The sequence below is a fragment of the Zea mays genome, chromosome 8 (genome assembly GCF_902167145.1).
Source record: "Zea mays cultivar B73 chromosome 8, Zm-B73-REFERENCE-NAM-5.0, whole genome shotgun sequence".
Taxonomy (NCBI): Eukaryota; Viridiplantae; Streptophyta; class Magnoliopsida; order Poales; family Poaceae; genus Zea; species Zea mays.
This window is the reverse complement of record NC_050103.1, coordinates 175,563,172-175,585,634: the sequence shown is the minus strand read 5'-3', so window position 1 is coordinate 175,585,634 and position 22,463 is coordinate 175,563,172. Positions and strand designations below refer to the sequence as shown.

Here is a 22,463-nt window from a genome sequence, read left to right as displayed (position 1 = left end):
GCTACGGATTTATCTTCACATATAATATATAACATCTTCACATATAACATATAACAGTAAACAAGACTAATATGTCTAAACTGACCACAAAATACTCAGTTTTGGCATTAAGATTTTTCGGCAAAAATTAGTGGTTTACCGGTCTCAAATAACGATTTACCGGTTACAGAAAACGGTTTACCAACGGTTTTCAGTTTTTTTTTATTTTTTTGAATTTATAATGAATTTTGAAAAAAAAAATCGGTGGTTTATCGAAACTATACCCTGACGGTTTCGGTAAACCGACCGGTTTACCGACGGTTTTTACTAGTTTTGTAAACCGACTCAGTGTCGTCCAGTGCGCAAAGCAAGCTCGAATCTGAGTTGGTGCTGGGTAGGCAGGTCCAATGGCCTTTTTTTTTTGTTGCCAATTACAAGCCCGGCCCGGCAGCGAGACGCTTTCATGGAATAGTCGTGGACTCGTGGTAGGTTAGGTGTGACGGCGGCGTGGACGCGTCACCGTCACGTCGCGTGGCGCAGAGCGAGAGCGGTATATGCGTATGCCGGCCGCACGACGCCCGAATGCTGACCACACGACACAACAAGTACCCAACCACTCCTTGATTCCCCTTTCCTCCCTCTCGCATTCGTCTCCACCAGCCGGTCGGACTTCTTGCGCTCCAAGAACTCGGCGAGGTAACTGCTCTCCACACGCCCTCCCTCTTCCCTTTTTTCCTGATCTTTTCTCTCGCCTTAGCTCCTCTCGTCGCTGTGAATTAGACCCTCCCCCCCCCCCCCCCCCCCCCCCCCCCCCCCCAACATCCACGATGCTCCTCGTGGCGGTTTCCCTGATTGATTGATCCGTGGGGATCCAGAAGGCCTGAATTGATATGATCTGGGATCGATTGGCGTATTTGGCAAGCGGGCTCCGATTGTCTCGATTTCGCACGGGGCAGATCTAGTTGTTTTTTCGTACCGAATTTATTGGGGGAATTGCTGGTTCGCGAGATGCTAAGCAATTGAGAGATCTGCTTGACTCCGGGGTGGGACTTGGAGCATGTGGAATGGGGTTAGCTATGCGATTGCGTTTTTTTCCCGATCAATATTGGACAAGGGCACGGGCACGCCTTGTTATCCTTACACGAGTCTGAAGGTAACCTGTTGCGCGTGGTTTGTCATGTTTAGCTTCGGGGTTCTAGCTCCTGATTTGTCAGGATGGCATGCTGACACTGCGGAGAATGCTCATACAAGACATCTCTTGCTGCAAAATTGACGAGGATCAACAGATTAGGGATAAGGCGCCAAAGAGAAGGATTAGAAGGGAGATAGAATACATTGGCTTGAAGCATCACAATGATACAGCAAATGTATCAGCATAATCTGTATCAAACTCCTGTGTAGGACTGCGTGCATTTTGCACTGTCTAAATAAGACCATCCATGCAGGAACTGAAATAGCAAATAAATCCATGGTTACACTTTTGTGGCTCATCATGCCTAAAGCATACATCAATTCTGTCATATTATATGGTAACACTAGGTGCTTCACAAACTGTTACGGACTTAGGGCCCATTTAGCATAGCTCTAGCTCTGAGATCTATGCTGGGTTTGTCGTTTATAGACTAAATTGAAGTGATTTAAATTTATTTATTTTAATCTATAATATACATGAAATTAGTATGAGTCAAGATTCACTTAGCATGTCTACATCTCTAGATCTAGGATTTCTTAGAGCTATAAGTGACCAGCTCTAGGAAATCCTCTTAGCACGAACATGGACTTATTCCCTTTACTACCAAGTGGCAGCATGTATTCACTTCGCAGTAACAGCTCCAGGGCTTTCGTTGGTGCTGATTTATTTGTTTGTAGATAATAGTAGCGTGCCTGTTCATGAAATTGCATTGAAGTGTTTAAATCACAATGCCATAATGTGTTTGCAAAATAGCATTGCATTGTTTAAAATTACACTATGATAGGCTGTCTTTATATCCTATCAGATTTATTTATATGCATAAAAAGGTTTATGTGTCGTCTGTCCATCTAGATAATGACCTTAAGTTCCAGGAAGTTATTAATGCATATCGTGCAGATCTGTGTGTATTCATCTAGCATGCCTCTGACTGAGTGTTCCTAGGACATTTCACGTTATATGGCCAGTACCACAAAATGTGGTTACAACCAGTTCTATCGTGATGTTTCTCGTGTTCTTGACAAAATTGTTATATAGTTAATATAAAATACTTAAGAATCAAAGTTAATGATAAAACAAGGGTGTTTTCTTTTTTTTCTTGAACATCTCTGTATTTCCTTTTCTACTATCTAGAGTAAAACTAATGTATGCTACTTGCATGCACACCTACAAACCTTTATTAAATACTAATTAATTTTCCAGTTCTTCGTATTTCATTTGTTTGTGTGTTGCGAAGCGGTTGGAGTTCTTTCAATTATCAGGTGACAAAATGGTTATGTTTAATCATGCATGTTATCTTCCTGGCCCTCTATGTTTCTTTGAGGCATTCAACTACTTGTAGTATCAGGGCATCACAGATATGTATATATGTGTTGATGTTCGTCATTCAAGATCAAATACATCCTGCTAGGTCATTACTTGCTAATGTGCATCTGATTTTGCTGTTGCCAGGATGGAAATGTTTTTTGGCAGCTTTCTCAGTGAATCAGTATCACCGCAGAACCTTTTCGGACACCCGGATGTTGAGAAATGCCCATTCCTGAGGAATATCAATGGAGCTACAACCTTTTCCCTCGCTTCTGCTTTGCCAGTAGCTGTAAGATCTGCTTCCTATGACCTTTTGTTCTAGGCGTCTAGCAGCGACTAATGTCATCAGTTCATTGTTCCTTGACAATACGTGCTTTTGTGCAGGCTCAAGGAGGCAAGGGTCCAATTTTTGAGGAAGGGTCAGGCTTTGAGTCTGCATTCAAGCTTTTCCATGGCCGAGATGGAATAGTTCCCCTTTCAGAAAGATCATATGTATCTGATGAAAACCACAATGAGAGCATTGATGTCAGGACTGAACCTGCTCTGCCGTTTAATCCATTGGCTGCTAGAGCAGCCACAATAAGTCTATCAGCATTTGGACCATTTGGTTTTGGCTTTTTCAACGGCAAGGGCAAAAGGCAGAACAAGAAACCCAACAATCTAGATCAGTCCCACCAGAAGCCCAAGACACCAGATCAGTCTTCCATGAAAGTGTGTCCCGACACTGCTTTTCTTCATTATATGTCTCATTCCATTTGCATCTGCCGATACTTTATGACCATGTTATTTGATTCTTGCCATCCTATTATCAACCCAAGTTTCAATGTGTAATGTTAATTATTTTACATTCCATCCAACTCAGAACATTGCTAGCTATCCATTACATTGCTATATCCAAAGGCGAGTGTTGTTGATCAGAAAACCATAGCTATCTCATTCTGCTTGCTTTAACTTATTGACTCAGTGTTCTCTTCCATGGTTTTTTCCCAGCAAAAAGGAGTCAACCCACCATCACATGAGGCATTCAGCGATGAGTGGTTGGAAAATGGCCAGTGCCCACTTGCGCGGTCTTACCGGGCAATGAGTGGTGTTTTGCCCCTCGTTGCCAAGGCCTTACAGCCACCAGCTGGTATGAAGCTGAAGTGCCCACCTGCTGTGGTTGCTGTCCGAGCTGCCCTTGCGCGAACTGCGCTTGTGAAATCCCTCCGACCACAGCCCCTGCCCTCAAAGATGGTAGCCATTGCACTACTGGGGATGGCAGCAAACATCCCTCTTGGGGTGTGGCGGGAGCACACCAAGAAGTTCTCTCCTCAGTGGTTTGCAGCTGTCCATGCCGCTGTTCCGTTCATTGCAATGCTGAGGAAGTCTGTTGTGATGCCCAGGACTGCGATGGCATTCACCATAGCAGCCTCCATTGTTGGCCAGACAATTGGGTCAAGGGCTGAGCGCATCCGTCTAAGGAATCAGGCGGCAAATGGTACTGGTGATTCTTCAACGCACACTGCTATGTATCCAAACAAGAATGGGCATTGCAGCGACACTGAAGGCAAGGCATGGGACCCTCTTGCGACGAAGATAACAGGCTCAACTGCTAGGGGTTCTCCTGCACCAACCCCAAGCGTGTGCTTCTGATTGTGTTAAGCATGTGATTCACGCACACCTGTGAAGAGATTATACATGAACCAGTTTATCTTATAGTGCCATGTAATTGCCTTGTGTGTCCCAGAAAACTGAGCTGCCCGTGTGCGATAAGTAGAATAAGAGGTGCTACCCCACTGTTTGCTGTGTTGCTATGGTCGAGATTGATGTATTGATGCTGCTGCATTTCTTTCTTTTTGTTAATGTGTGGTGGCGTTTCTCGCTTCTGTAAAGCAGCTGAAGCTGTCACATCATTTGATCAGTTGAAGCTGTATGTTACCATGTGTGTGCCATTTAATGTTTGGAGTTATGAAATGAGGCACATGTCTCGACCCTGAAATAACATATAGTTCTTCTGCACTGTGAGAATGCTGCCCTCTGTTCATGTCTATATTTTAGTTCAAGGCATCACGTTCACGTGTAGGCAGTGAAATACCTGATCATTTGCTTGCGACTGGCCAATACTGGTATATACTAAACACTCAAACTTGAGAAAGCAAGATGCAAAGAATGGTGCAACCAGAGCAGCGCTGTCGTTCTGCTGCACTTCTGAATTTCCTTCCATTATCATGGGGCTCTTTCTTCTGTCTGTTGCGTGCTCAGGTCTCCTCTGAATCTTTCCTGTGTTATTTTGTAACAGGTGGATTACGCTTATACCTTGGAAATATGGGTTGCGTTGTGTCTGAACCTTTCTTTCCTCCTCCTCGATGTGACGGTGACACTTTGCTCCGGTAACCCTCCCTCCCTCCCTCCAATCGCAACATACAGGGAACTACTCCCATGACCATGAGCAGCTACACTTGTCTTACCAGTACTGTATATGTGACTACCAGTACCACCAGCTGTTGGCGTCAGGCCCGTCCGGATGCATACTCGCGTCTGCATAAGAGCAACTCGAAAAGGATGTTAAAAATTTTACCCCAAAAACTGATTATTAAGAGTAGGCTAAAAAGTTTTAAGAGTGAATCATGATGGATACTCTCTGAATATGACATGTGACGTAATCTGTACAGTCGTCAGTAGTCTATAAATGATCCGATACGTTGAAAAATAGATTGGAGAGTAATGCAACCTATCAAATTGTTGGTGCCTTTTTTGTCACCAAACACTATAATGAACCGCTTGGCGGAACTTGGCACCTTTAGATGATGTAGGGTCAAATAAAGTGGTTATCCTAAATGTGGGGCAACACCACTATGATGGTCACCACCTATTTGGGACCAAATAGCAACGAACCCTAGGACCTTCTCGTGATGAGCAATACCTTGGGTTCGGCTCTGCAAGGTGAACAGTAGTGGCGGCCTGCGACAGGTCGCCGGATCGCCTGGTAGTGCCCTCTGCGACGGCGCGGACGGTCCGCGGCCTTGGGCCGGACGGTCCGCGACCTGGGCGCAGGAGCGGTGTCTTCCCTGCGTCACACCGGACGGTCCGCAGCTCTGGGTCGGACGGTCCGCGACCTGGCGACAAGGTCGTCTTCCTCCTCCTTGCTGGAATCTAGATCTCGTCCCCTGGGGGGAAAAGATCTTAAGGTGCTCCGGGTCGACAGGTCACCCGGGGCGTCCCAGACGACGTGGAGTCGCCTAGGAATTAAGAGATCAAATCGAGGAAGAGGTCTTGGATGGACAACTAGATCTTGCCCCCGAGAGGGTGAGATCCTAGGGTCGTCTTGGGATCGGCAGGCCACCTAAGACGGATCTAGACGACGTAGAGTCGACTAGGGGTGGAGGCGGATATGCGGAAGGCTACAACTAGAACTATGCTACATCTACTCCTAGGGCAGGAAAAGTAAATAAGGTAATTGGTTCGATTGGAATGTGTTCGGGGGTTCTCAATCGGTCGTACCCCTTTATATTTATAGGGGAGGAGGTCTGGACCTTTTCCTAAGAGATAGCCAACAAACTCCCACGTGATTAGATGGATAACCACGCACGAGATAAGGATAAACATCCGGGTTAATCTAATCTCGGGACACGTGGACCGTCCGGGCCCATGGGCCGGACCGTCCGCTCATTTTGGTGTCCAACATATGCCCCCCTGCCTTTTGGTGGAGCATGGCGAACCAAAAGCATCAGCGAAAACTTCGGAAACAATTGACCTCATGAGGTTTTGTTCCCGAAGTAAGGACTCTGTTCGATGCAAGTCATCGGCTCTTGCGATCAGATAATATAAATACTTGATGGGACTTTAATGCACAGAGGCCGTTTCGGATCGCATCCTCTTCGGCCATGTCTACTTGATCAACCTGTCAATAGGCAAAAACTTGTGGTGCCCCCCAGCCCAAATAAGTAAACGGATTGGGCCAGTAATACGAATTCATCGTCGTACCACCCCACACATGAGCAGGACAACACATCGACGATGGATAGAACGGGACGCACCATGCTATCCCTGGAGGAGGATGACAAGGCGATCTTGGTTGTGCTACCCTTTGGGTCCGTTTAGTCGGCTTTTGCTTTCGCACAGGTCGCCCTTTTGACTTCGTTTGTTTTATTGGCCGGTTGTGTGGAACGGCCTTCTTCATATATTTGGCAAGCAACTGACCAAAAGTAGGGCCGACTCTTCTGAGTCGTCCAGACGTCTTAGTAGTGTTTTGTTTCCTAACACTTGTGTTGGAACGTTGTGGTCCGATGGTCTGAGGTTGCTGCTTCTGACCATCTGCGAACCGTCCGGCCATCATAGCCGGACTGTCCGCGCCTGTCTCGGACTGTTCGACCTTAGTACCCGGATCGTCCGGCGTACGCAGGACAGGTGACCGTGATCGGATGTCCGATCGTGCTTGCCCCCCGGTGCCTCCGGTCTTTCTTTTGTCCGGAGCCTTCAGAGTAACCATTCTGCGTGACATATTTGGTATGTGAGGATCACCAATGACGATATTTTTATTTTTACTTTTATCGGCCGCACAAGGCCGAATTATGGCCTTTTTGCTCGTTGGCTCTAATGTGGTGACAGGAACAGGTGGTCTGTCAATTTTCACCTCTTTTTGAAACCTCAACCGGCCTTCGTTTATAGCCGATTGTATTTGCCGACGGAAGACGGCACAATCATTGGTGTTATGGAGAAAGGAGCCATGCCATTTGCAATAAACACGCCCTTTTAATTGTTCAACCGGAGGAATTACATGTGACAATTTAATATTACCATGTTTAAGCAACTCATCAAATATTTTATCACATTTAGTAATATTAAATGTGAACTTAACCTTTTCCTTCTGTGTCGAGTGCGGGTGAGAGCGAACAGAAGGTTTGGCCTTAGTGGGCCAAACAAGCTTAGGGACGTGTGGCTTTTTTGGTTCTTGGGGCTTGGGTGGCCGGTTATATTTATGCCGGCCTTCCGCACTAGGTGGATCACAGGTGACTTCTGGTGCTCCGGACGGTCCGACCTGCGTAGTCAGACGGTCTGCGAGTGGACCGGACGGTCCGGTACTATCCCCGGACTGTCCGGTCACGTCAGGCAACACCTGTGACCCTTGTGGTGGGCTCTGTGTAACTCCGGACCGTCCGGCGTAGGGTGTCGGACGGTCTGACAGAGGGCCGGACGGTCCGCGATTGTGTGCGGACGGTCCGGCCGTGCTCAGAGTTGACTCACCATTTAGCGAAGATGGTGGTGACGGTCGTCCTGGATATGAGTCCATCGGCATACCAAAATATGGTTGGGACTGAGAAGCCTCATTTGTCGCCGATGTTTTTGACGCAGTTATTTTAGTGCCCAATTTATGCGACAAAAAATCAGGTGTATGAGTATTTTCTAATGCATGCGTCATATTCTCTATATCCTCCATTATAATTTTAATCTGATTATCAAAAGAAATTTTAACAGATTGAATATCGGCTAATGGCGTGGTGTTACTTACAATGGGGAGTTGATGCAGCAAGGCTGACAGTGAATCGTACTTTACTTCCCTCTTCTTGACGACCTTCTGGTGGTGATCTACCTTGAAGTGCGAGAGGTACCACTTTTTTGCCACCTTGCTTATCTGAGCCTGTTGTCGTTGGAATTCCTCGTCCAGCCTTTTCATGTGGTCTTCTAATTTCTCATCCTCATTGGCCGGCGAGTTAGTCAGCCTTGTGTTAATGTCTAGGACGACATTGTTGTGATCTTTGGGATTGGCCATTGCGACCGATCTGATAGGTCTAATTTAATAGATCTGATCTAATGGATCGGATTTGATAGATCCGATTTTTCGTCCCCAGCGGAGTCGCCAAAAGTATGTTGGTGCCTTTTTGGTCACCAAACACTATAATGAACCGCTTGGCGGTACTTGACACCTTTAGATGATGTAGGGTCAAATAAAGTGGTTATCCTAAATGTGGGGCAACACCACTATGATGGTCACCACCTATTTGGGACCAAATAGCAACGAACCCTAGGACCTTCTCGTGATGAGCAATACCTTGGGTTCGGCTCTGCAAGGTGAACAGTAGTGGCGGCCTGCGACAGGTCGCCGGATCGCCTGGTAGTGCCCTCTGCGACGGCGCGGACGGTCCGCGGCCTTGGGCCGGACGGTCCGCGGCCTTGGGCCGGACGGTCCGCGACCTGGGCGCAGGAGCGGTGTCTTCCCTGCGTCACACCGGACGGTCCGCAGCTCTGGGTCGGACGGTCCGCGACCTGGCGACAGGGTCGTCTTCCTCCTCCTTGCTGGAATCTAGATCTCGTCCCCTGGGGGGAAAAGATCTTAAGGTGCTCCGGGTCGACAGGTCACCCGGGGCGTCCCAGACGACGTGGAGTCGCCTAGGAATTAAGAGATCAAATCGAGGAAGAGGTATTGGATGGACAACTAGATCTTGCCCCCGAGAGGGTGAGATCCTAGGGTCGTCTTGGGATCGGCAGGCCACCCAAGACGGATCTAGACGACGTAGAGTCGACTAGGGGTGGAGGCGGATATGCGGAAGGCTACAACTAGAACTATGCTACATCTACTCCTAGGGCAGGAAAAGTAAATAAGGTAATTGGTTCGATTGGAATGTGTTCGGGGGTTCTCAATCGGCCGTACCCCTTTATATTTATAGGGGAGGAGGTCTGGACCTTTTCCTAAGAGATAGCCAACAAACTCCCACGTGATTAGATGGATAACCACGCACGAGATAAGGATAAACATCCGGGTTAATCTAATCTCGGGACACGCGGACCGTCCGGGCCCATGGGCCGGACCGTCCGCTCATTTTGGTGTCCAACACAAATATGAGGGAGAGGAGTATAGGTGTACATTTGGGCCGGGCCTGATGGGCCGGTGAAAGGGAAATAGGCTTTAAACCTTTTCCTAAATGATTTTGGTGATTGAATGTCCAACACAAACAATTGGACTAATTAGTTTGCTCTAGATTATATGTTCTACAGGTGCCCAAGACTCAACATAAAACCAATAAAAAGAACAAGACAAAAGTCAAAAGAAAGGAGCAAAGGGGCAACCGAAGGCACCCCTGGTCTGGCGCACCGGACTGTCCGGTGTGCCACCGGACAGTGAACAGTACCTGTCCGGTGCACCAGGGAACTCAGACTCAAACTCGCCACCTTCGGGAAAGTCTGGGGCCGGCGCGCTATAATTCACCGGACTGTCCGGTGTACACCGGACAGTGTCCGGTGCTCCAACGGAACGCGGCCTCAGGAACTCGGCAGCCTCGGGATTTCACGAAGACTGCTCCGCTAAAATTCACCGGACTGTCCGGTGTGCACCGGACTGTCCGGTGTGCCAGCGGAGCAACGGTCATCTGTGCCCAACGGTCGACTCTGACAGTAAACAGTGCAGAACAGTACACGCGGCAGGAGTCAGAGCAGAGGATCAGAGAGGCACCGGACTGTCCGGTGTGCACCGGACTGTCCGGTGCCACATGAGGACAAAGCCTCCAACGGTCGACCAGCTCCAACCCCAACGGATAGGATGACGTGGCTGGGGCACCGGACATGTCCGGTGTGCACCGGACTGTCCGGTGCGCCCATCGCCAGCAGACTTCATCAACGGCTAGTTTTTGGATGGTGGCTATAAATACCACCCCAACCGGCCACTTCAAGGGGTGGGAGTCCAAGCAACATTCCAAGTCATCTAGTTGACATACTCAAGCCCTCCCAACCACATATATTCATTGATACATCCTATACACAAGATCTAGCCCACTACAACCAACACAAGTGCCACAAAAGAGAGAGCGAGCAATTGAGAGCTACTCAATTGAGTTTAGCCCTAGTGCCTTGTGAGATTCATTGAGAGATAGTGTATGCTTCATCTTTGTGTTCATTTGCGCGTGGAGTTTTGACTCCCATTCAAACTTCCTCCAAAGTGTTGGAGGCTTGTAAAAGCTAGCAAGAGACACCAAAGATTGTGGTGGTCCTTGTGGGATCGAGAGTGATCCTTGAGAAGAAGAAGAGCTCGCCGATCCTTGTGTGATCGGGAGAGAGGGAAAGGGTTGAAAAAGACCCGTCCTTAAGTGGACTCCTCAACGGGGACTAGGCCTTCGAGGGCCGAACCTCGGTAAAACAAATCACCCGTGTTCATTGTGCTTTTGCTTGTGATTTGTTTGCTTTCCCTTACTCTAAGTTCTCTTGCACTATTCTTTGCTCATATCATTTGGTGTTGCTTCAAGTTAAAATCTCATTTAAGTGAAGCAACACTCCGCAAGAAAAGAACTTGAGTTAGTGCTCTTTTTCATCTAAGCTTTCTTGCTTTGTTATCATAGAATTATTAGTTGTATTGATTTATCACTTCCGCTTTATTTGAAAGCTATACTCTTTACCAGCAAGAACTTAGTTTTTATACTCCGATAATTGTTCATCTTGTTCTAACCACTAATCAAAGGATCTAGTTGGGGGATAAAGTTTTAATTTTCAGGTTTCGCCTATCCACCCCCCCTCTAGGCGACTTTCAATTGGTATCAGAGCTAGGCACTTCATCTTGAGTCTAACAACTCGAAGTGATGGCTCGTAGAAGATCCCAAAAGAACAAGAAGACTCCTCCAACGAACGCAACTCAAAAGGAGGTAACTCTTGAGATATTATTTGATGATTGTTCTAATTATGATTCATGGTCTACTAATGTGATAAATGCCTTTAGAACCATACATCCTCAATTAGAACAAATTATTGACAAGAGTATTTTCCCCTCTAGTTTTAATGGAAAAATTAATTCCGAGGAGGATCAAAGATGTTATCGCTTAAACTACCTAGCTTTTGACATCTTAAACAATTCTCTTAGCAAAGAAGATTATCGTGCCTTCATATCAAACTATGACGAATCCATTCCCGATGCGCATGATATTTGGACTAGAATTAAAATCAAGTTTGATGAGTCCAAACATAATAGTTCATTTAATGCCTCAACTTCCTTTAGTTTTTGTGATACTAACCCTTGCAAGGAAGAAGGAGAAAATGAACGATGGAGACCAAACGATGAATCCACCTCTCCAAAAGGTTTGTCTTCCCATTTCGATTCCCACATGTGTTGTGTAGCTAATGAAAATGATAGCGGAAGCACAAACGAGGATGAGGAGGAAGAAAGAAGCTTTGTGCATCTCTACGCTCGCCTAAGCCAAGAAGATAAGGCGGTCATGCTCAAACTTCTAGAAAGAGCGAGAGAACAAAGCGAAGCTCGTCAAAGGCTAGAAGATATTCTCTCCATAAAGATGCAACACTTTGACGAGTTGACTAAAGAACATGAGGAGCTAAAGTGCTCTCATGTTGATTTGGTCCAAAGGTATGAAACTATTTCAATTGAGCAAGATAACGCTTTACATTGTATCGCTCAATTAGTAAATAGGAATACCTTGCTTAAGGACCAAATAGAAAAGCTAAAAGTTGAAAATCTAGCTTTTCAAAATAAATATGATATGCTTCTATGTTCTCATGAAAATCTTATAGATGATCATATCATATTAAACATTGCTCATGAGGTTGTGATAGAAAATTTAAAATCCCAACAACCTCACTCATGCACATGTATTCAAATTGATACTATATTACCATGTGCTAATGCTTGTTGTTTGTCAACAAGCAAATCTTCCTTTGAGCAAGAATTTGCAGGAACAAATGATGATTCATATCAAAAGCTCAAAGAAGAAAATGAGAGGCTAAAGAAGAGCTTGACACAACTAAAAGGGAAATGCATTGCCCAACCTTCTCAAGATAACCGTGATCACATGGTGAAGAAGCTTGAGACGGGAACAACCGTGGCATGCACTACATCCCTTGAAGAAAATGTCAAGGATTTGAGGATTGCCATGAGGAGGAAACAAAAAATGAAATTCAACACCTCCTCCAAAAGCCTCAACCACGCCTCCACAAAAGGTAACATTCAAGGTAATGATCAAGCCACACTTCACATTAAGAGGTGTAGTGAATGCTTTGAAATGGGGCACTTGATTAGGTCATGTCCCTATATTAATGGCTTGATTATTAACAAGGATGATAGACTTTGTTTTAAATGCTCTAAGAAAGGACACTTGCTTAGATCTTGTCCCCATTTAAAACAAAAAGGCATAGGGTTAGAAAAGAAAGTTTTTACTAACCATGTAGCAGGCAACAAGCAAGGAAAGAAGAAAACTTCAAAACTTGAAAAACGCCTATGCTACACATGCCGAAGAAAGGGACATCAATGCAAGGATTGTCCCATTGGTAACAATTCCACTCCTAGCTTGTCAATTAATTTTCATGTAACTAGGCAACCCAAAATTGCAACTTGTGCTAGAAAGGTAACAAGTTTACCAAACGCTAGCACAAAGGACACTTGGGTTCCTAGATCTTTGTTTACTAACCTTAACGGACCCATCAAGCGATGGGTACCAAAATGTGCTTGACAAGATTTGTAGGAGAAGGAGATGATATGAACCTTTGGGGTGTTTGAGGAAGTTAATTCAATTCTTATCAACTCAAGCTATCAATCTTCAAATGATCTACATATTCAAGATTGACCCAAGGTTGTTTCAATATGTTATTCAAAACCCATATCATCTCGGGGAAGATATTGATGTTGTAGGAATTAAAGAATTATCATGTGCGGAATTTCAAAGCCTACAACATGGAGGAAAGTCAAAGGATGGTAACATTTATATTCTTAAGTGCAATTATCTTAATTTGTCATGTGTCTTGTGTAGTCACATAGAAATAGAAAGCACTTAAGGATGTTTTAAAATTATGTCATCATTCTTTGAAGAAATTCCTTTCATATGGTAGATTGTGTATTTATCAATTCTATATTATGACAATCTACATGTTTTAAATTGTTGCAATTTTTCATGGCATGTTTTTACATTAATTATTATTGCCATGTTCTAGATATAGAGAGATATTTCATGTTCTTAAAAGAATAAGGTGTCATGTAAGGAATTCAAATACTTAGGACACTTATAAAAGGAAAGTTCTCTCTATAACTAGAAAAGTGAGACTGATGTTTTTATCTAAAGTAATTTAAGTAGTCTCACTTGTAGAGAATAAGTTTCTCTATGGAAATGCGTATCTCATCATGTCTAGGAAATTCTATCCAATAATTCATGTTGTATCTCTTATTGCTTAATTGGATATGATTCTTCTACATTTATCGCTCTCCATGTCATGAATTAGATTTATTCCCTTAAGTCTCAAGAATTTAACCATGCTTGTTTTATGAGTTAAAACTAGGCATACTTCATGGAATAATCTAGTTCATATTATAAAGTTTCCATGCTTTAGTAATTCACCTTTTCATTCCCTATCAAAATGATTACTAAAAGGAAACTAGTGCTTGTGTTGCTACTAACATTTCTCTTAAGTTCAAATTATGAAAATCTACAAGAAAGAAAGTGCACAAGCCTCATGGGTTGATCTTCACCCAAAGGAAGAAAGGTAAAAGCAAAGGTATGGGAACTCATTCTCTTAAGTTTGGTTCCCATCTCAATGGGTATTTAATCTAAATTATCATATTCTACCCTTGTGAGGAATAGATTCGCTATTGGACCGAAATTAACTAAGTGTGCTTTCAAATATCATTTTCTTAATGCTCATGTCCATTAGAATCTATTTAATGCCTTTGCGATATCTATATATATGTTATCATATTGTTTTACTTCCAAGTAATGATTAACTAAATTCAATATGATAAAGTAAAATCTCCAATGATTATTAAAAAGCTTAAAAGGTGCTCTCTCATATTTCTCAAATGAAATGCACTAATGTTAAGGATTTTACTTCATGTCTGTGTGACTTGTGGATGATGAATTATGTATGCTAATCATCTAAAGCAATCATCTTTCATCATACACTCCCTTGCGCTATTGACATCTCTCTCAAGTATTTTCAATAAGTTTGGAAGGAAAAAGAGACAACTACAAAGGGAGGACACTCAAATGAAAAAGGAAGAACATCAAGAACAACAACACCTACTTGGACAATAAGGTCTTCACAACAATCAATGGTGTAGTTGTAAGCATTCTAAATCTTTTTCATTGTGAGAATACAAAGCTTAAGTTATTTGTTGCAAAATTTATGAGCCTTGATCAAAATGTATAATGCTTCCCCCTTTATGTCCTTAAAAGTGAATGCATCGAAATCAATTCTTTCAACTACCTGATGCATATCTTTAGGGGGAGTCCATTCTTATATTTTGATTATGTTGAGACTATTGCTTTATCTTAATAATTTCATATAGTCTCTTGCATGAGAATAATGTTTCTCATATAGTATGCTTCTTCACATCAATCCAACTTGTTAAAATAATGTCGCTTTTATCAAAGATTGTTGCTTTCATTTCTAAAGTAGCTTGCTTATTGGATTCTCCTACTTTTAAGCTTGATTGAAAGTTTAATGTCCTTGTTGCTCTCTTGATCGCATATTGGTTGATCATTAAACAACTTCGAGTATCACTTATGTTTCTTAGTGCCTCATGTAATTTCAATTTGATCTCAATTGATAATTTTAATTGACATCTATCTTGATATGCACTAAGGAAAAAGGAGAATTCATGATTCATTTATGCAACTTGTGATCCATTTGATATATGCTAACAATAACTTGAAAAAGATCACTAGTTGTAGAACTCTCTCTTGTGCAAAGTATTTCCACACATTGTCATTGAGCATAGGTCTTAAGCAAACAAGACTAAGGACAAAAGCACAATGAAGAGAGCGTCTACAAGTAAAGGTACAAAACGGGTAAAACTTATTCCTATCATTTACATATGTACCTAAAATCTTCCTCTTATATACACTCTTTGCATATCTTGCATAAAAGGAAGAGAAAGCATGTCCATGCATTTTATCCCTGCTTCATACCTAGTTTAACCTCTTAAAATTTCACTCATGCATTATTGCATCTTTGCTAAAACTAGATGAAGTGATTCTATTGTCAAAGAGCTTAAAGCTTAACCTTGTAACGAGGATAAGCTGCCTTTGTTCCAAAGGTGGATGGTCCTTAAGTCTCTTTGAAATCCTTAAAGGAAAATGCTTAAAATATCTGCAACATGCTTTCATAAGTGCATAAACTGTCTTGAGCATCACTCATATACTATGACACAATGCACTTCACTTTCTCTATGATATAGACTTGTTCTCATTAACCTAATTATGTGCACTTGGCATTTAAGGCCAAAATATGTATTCCTCTCAAGGCACATATTTAGGGGGAGAAATCTATATTATATAGAACTTTGATCATACTTAATTGACATATCTCTTGATCATATCTCTTTCATTTTGGTACAAATGCATATATCCTATTATTCCCGTACCATGACTACGACTAATATGTTTCCAAATATATTACTATGCTAAGTCGTAGATTGAAAGGGAAATGGAGTCTTCGGCGAAAACAAAGGCTTCCACTCCGTAAATCATACTTCGCCATCACTCCAAGCAACTCTCTATTCTTTGGGGGAGAAATGAGCATCAAAGAAAAGGACTTCGTCTCTGGAAGAGAGTAAGAGCCCAAAGCTAAAAGACCGAACCTCGCCTTTAGTATAATCTTAACTCATTTATTTATGCCCAAAGGGGAAGATAGCACTTCAAGGGCTCTAATGATTCCGTTTTTGGCGATTCATGCCAAAAAGGGGGAGAAATGAGCCCAAAGCAAAAGGACCGCACCACCACCACCAAATTCAAAAACTTAGTGCTTTCCAAAAGTATTTATCATTTGGTATCCTATTATGTTCAAAAAAAGGGAAAAAGTAGTATTTCAAAAATGGTATATCAAAACCCTCTTGAACACTAAGAGGTGGATCTCTTTTAGGGGGAGTTTTGTTAAGTCAAAGGAAAAGCATTTGAAACAGGGGGAGAATATTTCAAATCTTGAAAATGCTTTACAAACTCTTATTCATTTACCCTTGACTATTTGCAAAAGATCTTTGAAATGGATTTACAAAAAGAATTTGCAAAAACAAAACATGTGGTGCAATCGTGGTCCAAAATACTAAATAAGAAAGAACCATTCATGCATATCTTATGAAATCAATATTGGTTTAAATTCCAAGCAATCTTTGCACTTACCGTAGGCAAACTAGTTCAATTATGCTCTTATATTTCTGCTTTGGTTTGTGTTGGCATCAATCACCAAAAAGGGGGAGATTGAAAGGGAAATAGGCTTTAAACCTTTTCCTAAATGATTTTGGTGATTGAATGTCCAACACAAACAATTGGACTAATTAGTTTGCTCTAGATTATATGTTCTACAGGTGCCCAAGACTCAACATAAAACCAATAAAAAGAACAAGACAAAAGTCAAAAGAAAGGAGCAAAGGGGCAACCGAAGGCACCCCTGGTCTGGCGCACCGGACTGTCCGGTGTGCCACCGGACAGTGAACAGTACCTGTCCGGTGCACCAGGGAACTCAGACTCAAACTCGCCACCTTCGGGAAAGTCTGGGGCCGGCGCGCTATAATTCACCGGACTGTCCGGTGTACACCGGACAGTGTCCGGTGCTCCAACGGAACGCGGCCTCAGGAACTCGGCAGCCTCGGGATTTCACGAAGACTGCTCCGCTAAAATTCACCGGACTGTCCGGTGTGCACCGGACTGTCCGGTGTGCACCGGACTGTCCGGTGTGCCAGCGGAGCAACGGTCATCTGTGCCCAACGGTCGACTCTGACAGTAAACAGTGCAGAACAGTACACGCGGCAGGAGTCAGAGCAGAGGATCAGAGAGGCACCGGACTGTCCGGTGTGCACCGGACTGTCCGGTGCCACATGAGGACAAAGCCTCCAACGGTCGACCGCTCCAACCCCAACGGATAGGATGACGTGGCTGGGGCACCGGACATGTCCGGTGTGCACCGGACTGTCCGGTGCGCCCATCGCCAGCAGACTTCATCAACGGCTAGTTTTTGGATGGTGGCTATAAATACCACCCCAACCGGCCACTTCAAGGGGTGGGAGTCCAAGCAACATTCCAAGTCATCTAGTTGACATACTCAAGCCCTCCCAACCACATATATTCATTGATACATCCTATACACAAGATCTAGCCCACTACAACCAACACAAGTGCCACAAAAGAGAGAGCGAGCAATTGAGAGCTACTCAATTGAGTTTAGCCCTAGTGCCTTGTGAGATTCATTGAGAGATAGTGTATGCTTCATCTTTGTGTTCATTTGCGCGTGGAGTTTTGACTCCCATTCAAACTTCCTCCAAAGTGTTGGAGGCTTGTAAAAGCTAGCAAGAGACACCAAAGATTGTGGTGGTCCTTGTGGGATCGAGAGTGATCCTTGAGAAGAAGAAGAGCTCGCCGATCCTTGTGTGATCGGGAGAGAGGGAAAGGGTTGAAAAAGACCCGTCCTTAAGTGGACTCCTCAACGGGGACTAGGCCTTCGAGGGCCGAACCTCGGTAAAACAAATCACCCGTGTTCATTGTGCTTTTGCTTGTGATTTGTTTGCTTTCCCTTACTCTAAGTTCTCTTGCACTATTCTTTGCTCATATCATTTGGTGTTGCTTCAAGTTAAAATCTCATTTAAGTGAAGCAACACTCCGCAAGAAAAGAACTTGAGTTAGTGCTCTTTTTCATCTAAGCTTTCTTGCTTTGTTATCATAGAATTATTAGTTGTATTGATTTATCACTTCCGCTTTATTTGAAAGCTATACTCTTTACCAGCAAGAACTTAGTTTTTATACTCCGATAATTGTTCATCTTGTTCTAACCACTAATCAAAGGATCTAGTTGGGGGATAAAGTTTTAATTTTCAGGTTTCGCCTATCCACCCCCCCTCTAGGCGACTTTCAGCCGGCCCGAAGCACGGAAAAAAAGCATGGTCCAGGCACGGCACGACCCGAAATAATTTAGTGCCGGGCCGGCACGGCCCGTTATATCGGGCCGGGTTTGGGCCGAGGTCACGGCCCATGGGCGGGCACGGACACGGCCCGTTTAAGGCAGGCACGAAATGGCCCATATAGAGGCACGAAAAGGCTCATATATTTATTAAAACCACACTTAATTTCACACTTTCATATACTTGATAAAGAACATAAAGCTAGAGATAATGCTAGTTAGATATTTTTTGTAGCTTTGAATTAGAGTGTGTGATGTAATTTTTGCTTTTGTTATGAACATTAGACAATAAACTGAACTTACGAACTTTGTATAGAGCTGATTATACTCTTTTTCCTTCTAACAAATGATTTATAAATGAGGTAGTCATTGCATAGCTGTGGTAACTTTAATTAATACAAATATTAAGTTTGATTTTGTTCAAATTTATTTGTCTTATCTTTTATTTGTTTTATTATTTTTTGAATTTAGGGCTCTAATGTGAATTGTGGGCTAAAAACTGAATTTCGGGCCAAAAATTGAATTTCGGGCCCTAATGTGAATTTCGGGCCAAAAATTGAATTTCGGGCTTTTATAATTTCGGGCCGCCCGAAATGAGCCCGGCAAGTTTAAGCAATTACGGGCCGGGCCGTGGGCCGAAGGCTAGGCCCATGGGCCGGCCCGGCACGGCCCGAAATTCAAACGGGTCGGATCGGCCCGAAATTCAAACAATACGGGCCTTTTTGGGCTTGGGCCGGGCCGGGCCGGGCGGCCCGAATGTACACCTATAGAGAGGAGGCTGTAGATGCGGAACGCGAATTTTTTAGGAGAAAATTGAGGAAGCTGTTGGAATAAGAAAAAACACTAATTTTTACTAATATTTGTTTTAGGGTTAGTTTACACATTCATTTGGACATGCTCTAATGAGGACGTGTACAAGTCCACATCAAAAATCTACTGTACAGACGAAAGCCCAAGTTGACTCGCGTACCAGTGCCTGGCTCTGCTATCGTCCAGAATCCAGATTCTGTGCGTTCTGAGTTCTGACCAAGAAACCTCTCGGACCAGCCAGAGAGGACACTCCCTCCAAGAAATCGCTGCGGGGAATTGTACTCAGCTTCCAGCCCAAGAAAAGCGCACACGACGGTAACCCAGCGAGAAAAAAAACGTCAGCCACACGAAGCTTAAGCTTAAGCTAGCCGAGACCGAGACAGAGACCGAGACCGAGAGGCGAAGGCGAGCCCGGAATTCCGCGTCGACGGCGTCGGCTTTTACAAGTCTATCTGTCAGCTGCCGCGCGCACAGGCCAAGCAAGCGACGGCTCGTCGGCGGCGCCTGTTGCTTGGCCTCTCGCCTGCTTCGCGCATCCGTGCATCACAGCTCACGTCACGTCCGCCGCCGGCCTTTGGATTATTCGTCAAGATATGCACGTGTTACGCGCACGGAATAATGAGTAGTAGTCAATTAGAATGGATAAGCATGTGTACAGGCTTCGTACGAATGTACGCGTGGGTCGCGATGACTCTCGATGATGAACACGCACCCGATCGATCATCTACTAAATTTTACACTATAATTTTTGAATCAAAATCAATTTAAGAGCTTAATCGAATCGTGCGTGCAGAAATTACCACCCCTGTCTATATCTATACGCGAGTGTGCGGAGTGGTATACATGTTGCCTACTACTTCACCAAACTACCAGGGTAAGGAGACGTCACATGCATGAAACGTTCCCGCCCGTGTCCGTTCGCGCAGGATGATCGTCATGGAGAGCCGTCTGAACGAGCGAGTTGTCCGCCGAAAAGCGCCTAATTAACCACGTGTTCCGATCCGATCCGATCCGATCCGATGCGCGCGCGGCGCTGCGGGTGGCGACCAAGTGTGGTGGTATGCACGACGAGTGCGACCGCGTCACGTTTCTTCGTGTCCAAGCCTCTCGTCACCTCCATCCAAGCAGAGCTCAGCTCAGCTGATGGCCTGGCCGACCGGTTCGCAGACGTGAACGCCTCTTCCATTCCCATCACAGTTGAGATACGCCTGCCCCAGTCAGCGCACTGCGCACACACACAAACTCCCACCCACAGGCCACAACCACAAGCAAGCGCGCTCGGCCCGGTTTATACTATTATATTTGAACACGTACGTGCGCGTGAGTGTGGAATTTCAGCTCGCTGCTTAATGATATACTCCTAGCTATATATACACAGTAGTATAATAATATTATAAAGGAGAGGAGAGTCAGCAAACTTCCGTCGATCTCTCTCGATGGTCATGACGCTTACGAGACACGACTCGGGAGAGAGCAAGGAGATGGAGGGCCTCCGTGCGCACTCCGAGGCCGCGCTGCTCACGCTGTCGTCGACGACGACGGGCGGCACCGGCACCGGCACCGGCACCGGCACGGCCGCGGCGGCGGAGGGCGCGTTCGAGTGCAAGACGTGCAGCAAGCGGTTCCCGTCGTTCCAGGCGCTGGGCGGGCACCGCACCAGCCACACGCGGCTGCAGGCGCGGACGCTCGTCGGCGACCCGGCCGAGCGGTACGACGACAGGCCGGCGGCGCGGGTGCACGAGTGCGCCGTCTGCGGCCTCGAGTTCTCCATGGGCCAGGCGCTCGGCGGCCACATGCGCCGCCACAGGGGCGAGGGCCCGCCGCCACCGGCCGCGCACGACGACGACGGCGACGGCCCCGCCCAGCCGGACCGGGACATGCCCGACCTCAACCTGCCGCCGTTGGACGACGACGATGGCAGCCAAGCAGGTTCACGGCAGTCGGGCGGTGGTCGCGGCTCCGGGCCTCAGCTGCTCAACCTGCTCGTATAGCGTGCGTGGCGTGCACAGATTGTGGTTCGGATCGAGATGTAAATGAATCGTGGCTTAGATTTTGGAACCTACTACACGTGAGATGGAATTCTTCGATGACGAGCTTATTTAGTTCCATAGGTTGTTCCTGGTTTTAGTTGGTTTGCTCCTTCGTGTAATGCCTATTGTTCGGTTCAATTCATTTGTTGTGAGTAAAATATACTCTCACATTAGACATTTTAACTCTTGTTTTTTATATATACGTTTAAATGGATGGTAATAAATCTAGTCACATATTTACAATAAATACTCTCTCTGTTTCAATTTATAATTTATTTAACTTTTTATCATAAATTTGACCGACTCTTCTTATTAAAAAATCATAATTATTATAATTTTTTACCGTAGTATTGTTTAGCATATAATATATACTTTAATTTTGACTTTGATTTTTTTATAAAAATTTAAATAAGATGAGTATATTATTTATTGTATGAAACAACTAAAAAGATAAAACGAATTTTGTTCTAGGATGGAGGTATTTGTCAACATGTTATCTAACTGCTTGTTGCGTTAATCACTCGATTGGTTGGTCAACGAAATAAAACTAGAACACCGAATTTTATCCAAAATGAAAGAAGATTATAGCCGTCAGTGCAAACTAGTTGCTCGTGGGGACCATATAGCAAGACAAGAATTCCAATTGGTGGATGGGGACGAAGCTCTCAACTATCTATTATAAATATTTATTCGTACACTCAGAGGGAGTCAATAATTAACTTTGATCCAATCACTAATGACACTATACATGTCCAAAACGGGCCGGCCCTAGGTGCAGCTCGGCGCCCGGCATGCCCAAGCACGCGAAAGGCACGACCCGGCACGACGGCCGGCGTGCCCGTGCCAGCCCGGCCCGGCCCGGTGCACGTGCCGTGCTTGGGCTGCCAAGTGGGCCCGTGGTGCAGGCACGAGCACGGCCCACGTAAGCCGCGGCACGACGCCGGCCCGTTAACCGCGTAAGTAAGGCGTCGTAAGAAAGGAAGCAGCACCACAGAGTTCAAGAAGGACTGAACTATGAACTTATTATCTCTGTTTCTACCTATTTATGTTCTCTATTTCTCTTATCTGTAATATGTTGGACTGTGGACTCAACATTGAACTATGAACTTGTAAATACTTTAAGGAGATGGTTGTACTCTTTTCCTTTCTAGGGTTTTCTCATGAAGTGTGAGTTTTTAACTAGGAAGGTTTTTAATGAGGCAGCATTGCACTAAAACTCCAAACCATTTAAAGACTATTCTGTAGCCTATTTGCCTTGTTTTCTGTTAACTTTGATGAATTATGTGTATTATGTAACTGGG

General features: G+C 44.6%; 2 protein-coding genes across 2 annotated transcripts; both read left to right on the top strand.

Moving 5' to 3' along the window:
• The first annotated feature begins 581 nt into the window (after positions 1 to 581).
• LOC100191158 (uncharacterized) lies at positions 582 to 4,458 on the top strand. The gene is made up of 4 exons (NM_001136594.1): positions 582 to 675; positions 2,621 to 2,765; positions 2,861 to 3,187; positions 3,467 to 4,458. The coding sequence occupies exons 2-4, from the start codon at positions 2,622 to 2,624 to the stop codon at positions 4,106 to 4,108; spliced, it is 1,113 nt and encodes a 370-aa protein (NP_001130066.1). The 5' UTR covers positions 582 to 675; position 2,621; the 3' UTR covers positions 4,109 to 4,458.
• A 15,902-nt stretch (positions 4,459 to 20,360) lies between these two features.
• LOC103637538 (zinc finger protein ZAT8) lies at positions 20,361 to 21,390 on the top strand. Its single transcript, XM_008659704.4, has one exon. It carries the CDS (start codon positions 20,569 to 20,571, stop codon positions 21,121 to 21,123), a length of 555 nt encoding a protein of 184 aa, XP_008657926.1. The 5' UTR covers positions 20,361 to 20,568; the 3' UTR covers positions 21,124 to 21,390.
• The last annotated feature ends 1,073 nt before the right edge of the window (positions 21,391 to 22,463 follow it).